Consider the following 12,649-nt stretch of genomic DNA (forward strand, 5'->3'; position numbering starts at 1 on the left):
ACAATTCCTTAGTTTCTCGACAGGAATCACGTGTTCAATCAGTTGAGGAATCCAAAAAACTGTTGAAGCAGGTGAGTTTTGATATTTTAAAGTAGAATTATATTATTATATGGTTTGTGGAATATGAATTTTTAATAATTTGGAGGACTAAAAGGGAATGACAAAACCACATGTAGCCTAAATGTGTTGGGTACCAACATTCAATTTTGTACCCATCCAACAACTAAGATGGGGTTGTCTTAGTTCTCTTCTCTCACTTTCACCCAAACAATCCTTTAGGCTAAAAATCTGGTGAGGAATAAACCAAACAAGGAGATACTTGTGTTTGATGTGCAATAACAAAAATTCATCTTGGGTATTTGATCAGCAAAAAGGAATTATATACAAAGGGGTAGAAATACTCTTAATGATTTTGTCGAAAATGTACATGAGTAGCATGTTATTAATAATGCTTTTAGGCTAGCTAGCGTACCCAACAAATTTGGCGCATGACGAGCAGGGAGATGACATGACACATTTGACGCCCATCAGGCTTCTGAAGAAGGGGTAAACATGATATGTTAGGGGAGCCACACTTCGAAAATTAATTCAAGAGACGGAGTCAGAATTTAAAGTTTGTGGATTTAAAATTTTAATTTAAAGTTACTGGGTCTGATCGAACCCCTAACTCTATATTAGCTCCGCCTTTGGTTGAAATATATAGAAGAGGAAAATGAAGAGCTTTATAAGGAGTAACATTTTTTTATTTATTTTTACTCGAACTCGCAACCTTCGGATTGAAAGTGAGGGGTGCTTACCATCCGAGCAACTCCCTCTCGTCTATAAGGAGTAACATAAGTTCTCATGATACACACATTTGAACTCGATCATGGCGTAGCCTAGAGAAACTTTAGTGAGGACTCTTAAGTCCCTAAGGGGTTGTATGTGATGCTCACGAGGGCGTGCAACTCACACTTAAGGACTAATTAAGAGGCTTCTAGACAGGGGCGAATTTAAGCTTAAAAAATGGGTCACCTGAACCCGTGGTCATCCGACAAAACTCGATGTATCACTTGTATAATTTTTAAAATATATCAAATAGCAATTGAAGGAACCCATGAACACAAACAACTAGATGGTTCACTGGTTTGAGTGTCAGTTTTCCACTTTGTGGTTGAGGGATCGATTCCCAGATTTTGCATTTTCACAACCTTGCATTTTATTTTATTCACAAAAGAGTTTCTGCATTCAGCCATTTTTAAACTTCTTCTAATGACTTTTTCTTATAATAAAATTTATTTATTTTGCAAATGTATTTAATATTTTTCTTATGAAAAACCTATATATATTATTGCTAAAATAAATAAGGCCCCTCAAATTTGAAAGCCTAAATTAGTTGCCTTTTTTCTTAAAGGGACAGAGCCGTCCCTGACAATGATGCACCCGTCTTCTTGAAATTCTAGATTCGCCTCTGCTTCTAGATTGACAAGTTTATGAAAAAGGGGTGTACACGATCCATTAATTTGGTGAATCACATTGGAATAAGAGAGGAAAGTGAGTTTTATAAGACATAACACAAGTTCACGCAAGATTTAATATGACTCAGGCTAGAAAAAAGAAAGTATTACTGATGATGGAGAAGCTAAGGTAACTACCATATGGAGCCATGTGGTTTATTGTCAACAAAGTTATAAAGAAGATGGCGAAAGCGCTAGGCTGTAATTGCATGAAGAAGACATCAAACTAAAATATTCATTCTCAAAAGATTGTCACAATGCTTTTCCTGCAACTACTTGGATTTGCTCTAGGTGTCAAATAGTGTATAGCATTGATGATAATCTGGCCAATAGTACTAGGCACACCTATGCGTGTAAAGGTGGGTTCAGAGATGGAGTCAGAATTTAAAATTTAATAATTAAATTAACTATCAAATTAATATTTATAATAATGTGTGAATAAAAACGGTAAGTTTGGTGTGAATCCACATGTTATCATGTAGATCAACCCCGAGTGCCCTAGCACTAAAGAATTGAGGGTGGAAATGATTTCTACTCATATCGGTAGCAATAGGGGTGTCAAATGAGCGAATTGGACTGAAATTGAACAAGTTACAATTGACTGAGTTAATAAATGAGTTTGGCCTAAAATCAGTCCAAAAATTACTTGGGTTGAAATGGAATGGGCTTAAAATGGGTTGAGTTATGACCAGTCCAATTTGACCCAATTTTAATTTTTCAAGTGGTGCACATTCAGGTCCACCCTTTAGGTCTGACTCACAACCCCGACCCCTGCTTGATCCATGACCTAAGACCTGACCTTGATCAAATCCTTACTTGAAGCCCAAGACACGAGCCTCAACCCTCGACCTCGACCCGACACTCGAGACACTACTCATATGACCCTACCATGACCCGAGATTGATCAAAATCCGACCCTGGCCCAGGCCTCAAGCCTTGACTTTGACCCAAAATTCGAGACATGAGCCTAACTCAAGACACGGCCTTGATCTGAGACTCTAGACCCGACTTTGACTCAGTACTAGAGACCCAACCCCGACCCAGAACTCAAGACTTGACCTTGATCCTAAACCCAACCCCAACCAGAGATCTTATCCTAACTCGGTATATCCAAGACTCCACTTTGACTCAAAAACTCGAGACCCGACCCAAACCCCCGACTTTGACCCAAAAATCGAGACCCAAACCTCAACCTGGATTTGGGACCTGACCTCAACTTGGGACCAAAGTACTGGGACCCAAATCCCGACCCATTAAAAGAATCAAAGTAAATCTCAACAATAAATCCAAAATAAGTAAATCTTAAAAATATAGTAATATACCATAATTGTTCTAATATTGAGCTAAACTGAAGATCACTTCCAAAATGAATTATGTTAGGGTGAGCTAAAATTAGCCTAATATGAAATTATCTTATACCCAACTCTTAAAATATTGGGCGGTTTAGACAGCCATCACATTTTGGGCCATATAACAGCTCTACTGTAGCATTAATGAATTTGTAGGCCTACTATGGGAATGTTTTGCACAAAAAGGACCATTAGAAGTTGGATATCAATGTCGTAGTTAAGGTTTGAGGATGACTGACATACGAGTCGATTTCGATAACGTATGCTTTAAATGTATTTCTTTGTCGTTCACTATTTCACTTTTTATTTTAATTAAATAAATAGATATAGAGTTTAACTAAACTGTAGCACATATTTCTTTTTTAAAAAAAAGATTATTAGGTTAAAATTACCTACAATGGTAGTCCAAGTAAATAAGTAACTTGATATAACAAGAGAGTGCATATATACAAAATTAAACCAAGAAATTAGTGATATGTGGCGTGACCAATATATAAAATGGTTAAAATTATGACATGTTGAATATTCAACTATCTTTAGAGAAAATTAAATGCTACTATGCTATAGTTTATCTCCGTCAATAATTAATTGTAAGCATCCTTATCAAAAAAGATAAGATAAGATTTTATTTTTATTTTATTTTATCCTCTTTCAATACTATCCTTCTTCAAAACATCATCAAAAGGGACCTAAGCCTTTGGGCCTTAAATTCCTTAGCCAGTCAAGCCCAAAGAGAAAAGATTGTTGGGCCAAATTCTGCCAAGTGAAATGAATTTTGGTTGTTTCTATTTTAATCAAGGGGAAAGGGTTGATATATTCCTCAATTTTGTCGTTTAGAATTGATATATAAAAATAATTCACGTTATAAAAGTGATTCACATTTAAAGCTGATATTCCCTTCAACTTTTTCTTAATATTAGTTTAAGCACAAAAAACAGCAAATGCACAAAGAAGCAAGGAATTTCTCACATTAAATTTGAGATTTATTATATCATACTAACCTATTTATTATATTTCGACCGAAAAAGAAAAATAAAAATTTACTTTTTTAATATTAGAGTTAAGTCAGCAGCAGTAGTACTAATTTTTAACTGTAGTAATAATAATAATTCCACTTATATATTGTCACACAGTAGACGTGTCAAAGTCACAGCTTATGACAAAAAGCACAAGTGCTTAAGTGTCATTTACTTATTGGGTGTGAAAAACCCTAAAACCCTTAATATATTGCGTCTCAAAGAGACAGGTTATTGCCGTTTAGGGTTTAAGCAAAATCAAGAAAAAGCAGTTAAGCAGCTTCTGTTCCTCAGCTGCTGTGTGTTTGGCAAAAGGGAAAAAATAATGGTGGTTGACAAAGGGAAGAAGCAGAAAGTGGAAGAGGAAAACTACATTGATGAAAAGCTCATTTTTTCCATTGAAAAATTGCAAGAAATACAAGACGACCTTGATAAGGTAAATTCTATCTTCCTTAGTGTCAAACAATAAATCCTGGAAATATTTACCTAATTTGAGTCCTTTTCATTCCAATACTTGGTAATTTTTATTTTTTTTGACAAGGATTTATCTAAAACTAGTAAAGATTCAAATTTTATTGTATAGAATTAGGTAGGAGCTAAGTTTAGTTAATTATTGCTCGGAGGCAGATCCAGGATTTGAAGTTTATGGGGTTCTCAGTGATCTCAAATAAATTAGTAGTATAAGGTATCCAAGAGGATTCGAGTAAATTAGGGGGCGGCTTAGATTAGCAGCTTCAATTTCTGCCGCTGAACCAGGCACTTGATTTGCTAGTGGTCAAATATTTCTTATATAGTTGGTGTCTATGCAAAAGTCACTGGGTTCCCGGAAGCCCCACTCTACCCCTGCATCCGTCCCTGTTCTAGCTAGGTAGTGCGTTGAACAGTTAATCTCAATGCAGAGCAGGTTGTCCGAGTGGAAAGTCTCTTTCTTTTTCTTCTTTGGGTGGTTGGGTTTGGGGTTCTTGAAATATGCTGTTTATAAACTGTGCCAGAATATTGCTAATGGATATAGAAGGTCGGTGTAGCTGACTCTATGATCGACTAATCATTCTATGATGAAAATAGAATAACTGCGAATCTTGTGTTATTTTTGGGACATAGTTGTTCCGATGATCGTCTATGTCTTTAATTTAATTTGTTGCAGCTTGGCACTCCTTAATTTCCCCTTTTCCATTGTTAAGATTGAGTTTAATGCATCGAACATCCTTGTATGTATTCTAACATTGCTCAAAAAGTTGTCTGGTTTGTCCATGTATCTGACATGAGAATATGGTTCCTTGTTTTTAGTGTGGACATAAACTGGATATCACTGGCAGTGTTGCAGTGTTCTAGCTTTTTCAGCTACACACTGAAAGCTTAATCACTCGGCAAACTATCAACTTTTACTGGTTCACAATAACTAACTTAGATCAATTTGCTAGAAGTTTTTCTTCTGCTGTTTAACTGTAAGATAAGATGGGATGCCCTTGGTTTTACGTGCTAACCGATATATCAATTTTGCTGGCAGATCAATGAGAAAGCAAGCGAGGAAGTGTTGGAAATAGAACAGAAGTACAACAAGATCCGCAAGCCTGTTTATGATAAGCGAAATGATATCATTAACTCTATTTCTGACTTCTGGTTGACTGCTGTTAGTGGCCCCATCCTGATCCTTTTTTTTCTCTATATTCTGGATTTCTGAAGATTATTTTAACACTATAATTGATCTCATTTGCTTGCAGTTTTTGAGTCATCCTGTTCTTGGTGACCTTCTAACTGAAGAGGACCAAAAGGTTTGATTCTAATTTGTTACATATAAACTTCTGAAGCAAACCATTACTGTTTCTCTAATATTGACACCCGCTCAATTAGCAAAGAGTCTCTCATCTGATACACTGTCTAAGTACAGTTTGAATGGCTGCTTTCGTTCTGATATGAATCTCATAATGTTACTGCCTTCTTTCTTGCTAGATTTTCAAATTCTTAAGTTCTATTGAAGTGGAAGACTCGAAAGATGTGAAATTTGGTTATTCAATCACGTTTGTGAGTTCACTACTCTCTTGATGCTGAAATTAATTTAGTACATTAGACTCTTGTGTTTGCTGGGATGTAGAATGCTAATGACTCCTCGTCTTCCTCACAGAACTTTAAGTCCAATCCTTTTTTTGAAAATTCAAAGCTCTCAAAGACCTATACCTTTCTTGAAGATGGACCTACAAAAATCACAGCTACACCAATAAAATGGAAAGAAGGCAAGGTGAGTCGCCAATTTGCTACTTGACAAATGTTACACATCTTTATGTTATCCCTTTCCTCTCACTATATATGTTGTTTGACTTTTGAAGGGCATTCCTAATGGTGTTGCTCAGGAGAAGAAAGGAAACAAGCGATCCCATGCTGAAGAGAGGTCAGCTTACAGATCTAGCATTTCTTAGGACTTTTAGTTTTTTGCAAGGCTATTAATTGTTTATAACAAGTCTGTCAACTTGCAACTGATATATTGTTGGAACCTTGGTTCGTTCAAGAGAAAAGTAGGTTTGCTCACACATTAAACCAGGTTATGATCTCTACCTTAGGAATACAGATTCTTGTACAGCACATTTTCTTACTAAATCTCACCTATAACTGGCTCATTCTGATCTTTGAAATAACAAACTAACCTAATTGCCTGCTGCAATGTGTTTACTTCACTATAGAGTCAAGTGCGAAATATATTGGTCCATCCATCACAAAAAGAAATGACAGGATTAAATATAATGATTCAAATCACTAATTTTGCATTGATTTCTGACATCCAATTTTTGAAATAAAAGTTACATATTCAGGAACTATATAGAGTATGGCAAATAATAACTTTTTATAACTAAAAATATTAATAAAATGTTTTGGAAAAATTCTTTCTCGAGAAAACCTATTTGAGTTCCCAAATAGTAATAGTGTAAAATATGGCAGTTAATGCAGCCTTGTTGAAACTATTTTACAACTCTGTGCACTCACTAAGTCATTTGTCTACAACATTCTGTGACTATCCTCATAAAGTCACAGTTACTTGGTAGTTGGTACTAAGTTGGTACAGAGACTGAACACATGCTCGATGCTGTCTTCTGCACTCTTAATTTTAGCTGTACTGCTAAGTGTCATATTCATGGTCATCCTATCTCAGTTGCTTTTCGCTTGTTTTTCCATACAGCTTCTTCACCTGGTTCAGTGAAGTCAATAAAAAAGATGACAGCGATGATGATGAAAATGAGGTTCTGGAGATTCAGGATGAGGTAAAATCTAAATCTTCGGCAAATAATTAAGATTTTTGGTGCCCTTTTTTTTGGATGGGAGAAGGGGAGCGTATTTAGGTGTTTTGGTGCATAAAGTTTTTTGCATTTTCAAACTTGTACCTTTGTTTTCTTGTTTGCAGGTTGCTGAAATAATCAAGGATGACTTGTGGCCAAACCCTTTAACTTATTTTACCAATGTTAGTTCCATACTGCATCTCTTGTTTCCTTGATCTGTTAATCAAGATTTAGTCATGCACTTTTAACTTGATAACATTATCTGAGATTTACTTAACCACAGGAGCCTGATGAAGAAGATTTTGAGGGTGATGAAGGTGGTGATGAGGTAAAGCAACATTCTTGCTAATAGTTGTCATAACTTGTGCACATCATTTGCTATATATTAAGTCATACTTAGTCATCTGTGGCTCTAATATGCCCTCCTTTTGGGATTACATTTATTTCTTTCCTAGGCCCATGTGGTATGAGGGTGAAAGGGCACTATTGGACAAAGTTTCTAGTTTCTAAGTGCAGCCTTAGTAACTTTAGTTGTAGAATTCAAGTGTTTGACCCTGCTTGGTTGTGGCCTTGGTTGATTTTTAAGTCGATTTGTTGTCCTTGTGAGTTGAGTTGCTTTTGTTGACTTCAGAATTACATAGTGGTTACGTAGTTTAATGGTTTTCTTAAATACTAGGGATAATTTTGTTCTATCCCCCCCTTCACTCTCACATCAAGTAGAAAGAGTCTACTCAAGTTTGTAGGTAGTTTCTTCAAGAACTTTCCTTCTTTTATGTATGTCTAAAAGAAGCACACACTGTCAGCATTTGGTAGTATAATTGGTTAACAGTTTGAAATGTCCTTCCAAGTGACTGATAGGATTTTACTAAAATCTTAATAGCTGCAACGCTGTATGAAATCCAATAAAACCTCAAACCTCCATTATAACTTTCTGCAAGAAATATAGTTCTTTGTGTTTGTGGTCCTTTGGTTTTTTAGGTGTTTATCCTACATTTCCATCTTAGTTTTCATGAAAACTTTTTGCTGCTGTATTGTGGGTTAAACCAAAACTTCGTCTACCTTGCATTTTGATGAGAAGTTGGGTGGATATCAAGTCGGGTGTAATAGAAGGCGGAGTCGAGACATGTGAGGGAGAAAAGGGAAGGTATGGTGAAGGAAGTCTTAGATCAAAGCCTCAAAAAGATGCCATCTTTAAAAGCATCATAAAGGGGAGTTAGGGGATTCTTCTATACTTGTAAATACATTTGTTTCAGCACCTTCTTGGTGCTATTCAATGAAAATATGTTAACTTAGTATAAAACAAATGCATAATATAAGGAAGAGGATGAAACCATAGCTTTTGGTTTTACCTTCCTGGAGGGTATTGGTTGGGTACTCTTCCTTTCAGAAGATCGAAGTTGTCTTTGTTTTTGAGAACAATAAAGTATCTATTCTGACAAAGAAATTGTGTTTATTTTCTTCCTTTCTTCCCCTTGGGCCTAGGGAGAGAGGTCCTTTTGGTGGAACCTCACTCTTTTTTGTTTAGGATAAGAAGAGGGAGCGTGTGTCTTACTGTTGTTTCACTTTCCTAGCCGAAAAGAGGTAAAAGTAGAACATGTATGACTCCATGAGGAGTTGGGATTTTCGCCGCAGGAAAGAGGAAAGCCTGCTTTTGTTTTAAACTTCGATTTCCAATTCTACCAAACAACATGAGGAGGAAGAAATGCAATTATGTGCAAGTGCCCCTATCTCTTCTTACCTTTCCTCTGCTGTTCCTCAACTTAAATTTGGCATTTGACTTATATTCTGGTTACAATGCAGAGATATTTTGTGGTTCAAAACTTGTTAATGGGGTCTTTTACTGCATGCTCATCATTCTTTTTGGAAGATGAATGTACCATTTAGATAGTAAACCTATTGATAGTATAGTTCTTGTTGATATTTTAAATTATAATATATAAATTGTGTATATGGTGGTAAAATGAAAGATGTTCTTTTCTGTCTTTGTATGGTTTGGTTGATTTGATTTGAATTCCTATATGCAGGGCGAAGACTCTGAAGATGAAGGTGATGAGGAGGAAGAGGAAGACGATGAAGATGAAGAAGACAAATGAACTGTTAATGGACCTCGTGTTTGATTTGATTTCTCTTCGACGTTTCAATCATCATAGTTGCTATCTGTAAAGAAGCTTAATATTGCAGAAAAATTGAATTATATATAGTGGTGACTTCTTTTTGGCTACAATGAACTTTTTCTTATTCATTCTTTAACCTTTACTTATAATCTTTTTAATTTTTAAGTACGTATTTTTTAACTTCATGATTCTTCCTATGCAAGAAGGTTTTTCTCATCTCTTTAAGGAAATAACATACTAGTAAATTGTCAGCTGACATAGTTGGCCTGGCACTAACAACGTCATATATTTCCTTTAAATATCCACTTGATTCCAAATTCATGGTAGATGGAAACACAATACTTTATTGTGAGGATGATGATACCAACACAGTTTGTAGTGACTAAAATATTATTGTTTCTCGTTTGTCAATTGGTACATGGGATAAGTATAATAATGTTAAAACAAATTTCAGATTAATTTTATCGTTTGATCTGAGGTATTAGCTTATCCTGAGATTATTTTATTTGACTTTTTGTATGCTTCTTCCGTCCATGCTTAATATCATCGAACAACCAAACCAAGTTGACACAAACAAATGGCAAAAAGAACGACTGTAGATTTGAGTCCATTTTTCAGAGAAGGATATGAAGATGAAATGAGAAAAATTGTTGATACAATTAGTAAAGCCTGTTGTGAGTATGGTTTTTTCCAAATTGTGAATCATGGTGTACCCCTTGATCTCACTAGTCAAGCTCTAAAGGTGTCCAAGTCTTTCTTTGAATCTCCAACTGAAGCCAAACTCAAATGTTCTCCACTGCCTAATGTACCTGTTCCTGCAGGCTATAACAAGAAGCCTAATCCTTCTTATGAGTTTAGTGAATTCCTTATTATGCTTCCACCTGGTTCTGACTTCAATATCTTCCCAGACAATCCTCCTCAATTTCGGTATGAGCATAATTTTTAGCCTTTTGTCTTCTAATACTTCATAAGTGAATCTAGAACGGATACTGAATCAATTGCTTTCAACTCGAATTATGTATATGTACATAAAGAAAAAGTTTAAAATGTGTGTGTATAATAAATTGGGTTTTTTTTTTTTTTTTTTTATCATTTAAGCATATTTAATCAGATTGTTTAGCTCACCTTAGGCAGAGGCAAGGACTGCGTACACCCCACCCTCTCCAGACCCTACTTGTGAGATTATACGGGATATGTTGTTGTTATCGTTTATCTTACCTATCTAATGCTTCTTTTCCCAAATAGAATACAATATATTTGATCTTAATAAACACATATCAACATGATGCATTTAGCCCTTCAATTGCCTTGCAGAGGGAAATGAACTTTGTGCTAGTTTTGCAAGTGGAACAATATCATCCTTTTATATGATGAATTTCTTTCACATTTCAGAGAGGTGATGGAAGAGTTATTCTCCCAATTCATGAAGATAGGAATGGTTGTCGAAAGAATCCTAAGCGAGTGTCTGGGGCTTCCTTCCTGTGTTCTTGAAGAACTTAACAATGACAGAAGCTGGGATTTCCTCATTGACTTGCCGGCAACAGAGAAAGAAAGGATAGGATCAAATCCACATAAAGATTTCAGTTGCTTCACAATTGTTTTACAAAATGAAGTTGCAGGCCTGGAGGTTCAAAAGGATCCTAATAGCCCCACAACCAGGTGCCCTTGTAGTCAACATTGGTGATGCTCTTCAGGTAAATAAATGTATTTGTGAATGAAAAAGGTACTTCTCAAAAACAATTGAGTAGCAGCTAGCTCATTCGTAGAACAGTAAAAATCAATAGTTAGCTATAGAGGCAGATTCAGGATATGAAGTTTATGACTTCCTATAGCGACTTTTATCTAGGATGTAATTATTTGTAATGGAATGAATTCTGATCGTTACAACGTGAACAGGTCCTTACGAATGACAAATTCAAGAGTCGTGGTGAGACCAAATGGAAGATGAAGGAATTCATTTGCGTTCTTCCACAATTTATCAGGGGATAAGTGGATTCAACCACTGCCCCAGTTCACAAAAGAGATTGCAGAACCACCAAAATACAGGCCATTCTTGTATAAAGAGTATCTACAGAAAAGAAGAGAAAGCAAGTCTAAGATGAGATTACCATATCGCATTATGCAATCCCTGAAGAGTGATATTAGACAAAATAAAAAGGTAATGGCTTGTAACTTATAAGACATTAACTCATGATCTCGCGGTTTTCACAATAGATTTATCTGCCCTGATTTAATTAAAGGCAGATTGAATCAAGGATATTGAGCTTTTTAATAGTAAACCCCAGTGATGAGTAAAATAAATTTAAGGTCTATATTTTTTTGTTTTCAAGTTCCAAAATTCCAGAGATATATTAAAGGTAACATGCTTATTTTATTACTCTTGAAAAGGGGAAAACAGAATATGCTTATTGACATGTTAAGTATATTAGATTGTGTGGGAGAATACAAATCAACGAAATGGAGTTTTTGCTCTCGATAGATTTAAGTAGTGTAGCTTATCAACGATCTTTGGTACTACTTTTCTTTGTACAAAATAAAAATGTATAGAGTATGATACGGACTCAAGTCAGGTGAAACAATTATATTTAAAGCCTATTAGATCCCTACCTGTCCATGACATAGAAAAGGATGAACTTTGAGGAATCAAAGTGTTCTTTTTATTACTTTTCCTAAAAGAAAATCTGTTTAATAGTAATGGGCAATGTCGAAATTTGAACAGTGCAAGTCAGTAGGCCTTGGGCACTCTTATTAGACAAAAGGGCTGAGTGCTGACCACAACTCTCTTCTTATAAATTGGACCCAGAAAGAGCAGTCCAACATGCAAAACGCAATCGGCTCGGCCCGCGCTTGCACTTTTGTTGGTTTTTAAGTTTATATTTTCATATCGTAATATCTCCTAAGTTAATATCCCATGACCTTAAAGAGCTTATGTCTTGTTAGGTATAAGTTTGATTTCTAAAGACAAAAATGAAAGACCAACTTATTTAAAAGGAAAATCGTGCTATCGTCTTTTCTCAAAGTAATAAGCCACCAAATCTTACAGTCTAATTAATAAAATCGATGAGAGTTTTTTCACACCTTAACTGTGAGTTGGATTTTCCCTATTCTCATTTCCTTAAATCAATTAACATCCAGCAGAATGTTAAAGGGAGATTAATTAGTAGCTTTGCATTGACTAATAATGAAGAAATTTAAACCGATTTTACTTATCTTGTAAGATAAAGAGGTGAACAAAGAATGAGATAAGTTTCATAACACAAGCTAAAAAGTTTGAAAAATAGTTCTAACCTTTATTTTACCTAGCACAGTTCTCTATGCTCAATTTCACAATCAATTATTTCTGGTAGGTCCCATTTTACAAAAATAAAAATGTTAATGCTCATCAAGAGTGACATAACAAAATAATGA

General features: G+C 35.3%; 2 protein-coding genes across 2 annotated transcripts; both read left to right on the forward strand.

Annotated features, from left to right (window-relative positions):
* The first annotated feature begins 4,073 nt into the window (after positions 1-4,073).
* On the forward strand, positions 4,074-9,371 carry LOC102586972 (NAP1-related protein 2). Its single transcript, XM_006354723.2, has 10 exons — positions 4,074-4,297; positions 5,369-5,491; positions 5,583-5,633; positions 5,812-5,883; positions 5,984-6,097; positions 6,186-6,247; positions 7,031-7,112; positions 7,253-7,309; positions 7,411-7,455; positions 9,152-9,371. The coding sequence occupies exons 1-10, from the start codon at positions 4,187-4,189 to the stop codon at positions 9,218-9,220; spliced, it is 786 nt and encodes a 261-aa protein (XP_006354785.1). The 5' UTR covers positions 4,074-4,186; the 3' UTR covers positions 9,221-9,371.
* Positions 9,372-9,862: 491 nt separating this feature from the next.
* LOC107061958 (putative inactive flavonol synthase 2) lies at positions 9,863-11,390 on the forward strand. The gene is made up of 3 exons (XM_015312014.1): positions 9,863-10,168; positions 10,634-10,935; positions 11,138-11,390. Exons 1-2 carry the CDS (start codon positions 9,879-9,881, stop codon positions 10,923-10,925), a joined length of 582 nt encoding a protein of 193 aa, XP_015167500.1. The 5' UTR covers positions 9,863-9,878; the 3' UTR covers positions 10,926-10,935; positions 11,138-11,390.
* Positions 11,391-12,649: the final 1,259 nt, after the last annotated feature.

The sequence above is a fragment of the Solanum tuberosum genome, unplaced genomic scaffold (genome assembly GCF_000226075.1).
Source record: "Solanum tuberosum cultivar DM 1-3 516 R44 unplaced genomic scaffold, SolTub_3.0 scf00180, whole genome shotgun sequence".
Taxonomy (NCBI): Eukaryota; Viridiplantae; Streptophyta; class Magnoliopsida; order Solanales; family Solanaceae; genus Solanum; species Solanum tuberosum.

What these genes read in the sequence shown, in the direction of transcription:
- LOC102586972 (XM_006354723.2), top strand. Translation starts at nt 4,187, where the DNA reads ATGGTGGTTGACAAAGGGAAGAAGCAGAAAGTGGAAGAGGAAAACTAC. An exon ending in CTGACTTCTGGTTGACTGCT is followed by an intron (nt 5,492 to 5,582) that starts GTTAGTGGCCCC and finishes ATTTGCTTGCAG; the next exon opens with TTTTTGAGTCATCCTGTTCT. An exon ending in CGATCCCATGCTGAAGAGAG is followed by an intron (nt 6,248 to 7,030) that starts GTCAGCTTACAG and finishes TTTTCCATACAG; the next exon opens with CTTCTTCACCTGGTTCAGTG.
- LOC107061958 (XM_015312014.1), top strand. Translation starts at nt 9,879, where the DNA reads ATGAGAAAAATTGTTGATACAATTAGTAAAGCCTGTTGTGAGTATGGT. An exon ending in GACAATCCTCCTCAATTTCG is followed by an intron (nt 10,169 to 10,633) that starts GTATGAGCATAA and finishes TTCACATTTCAG; the next exon opens with AGAGGTGATGGAAGAGTTAT.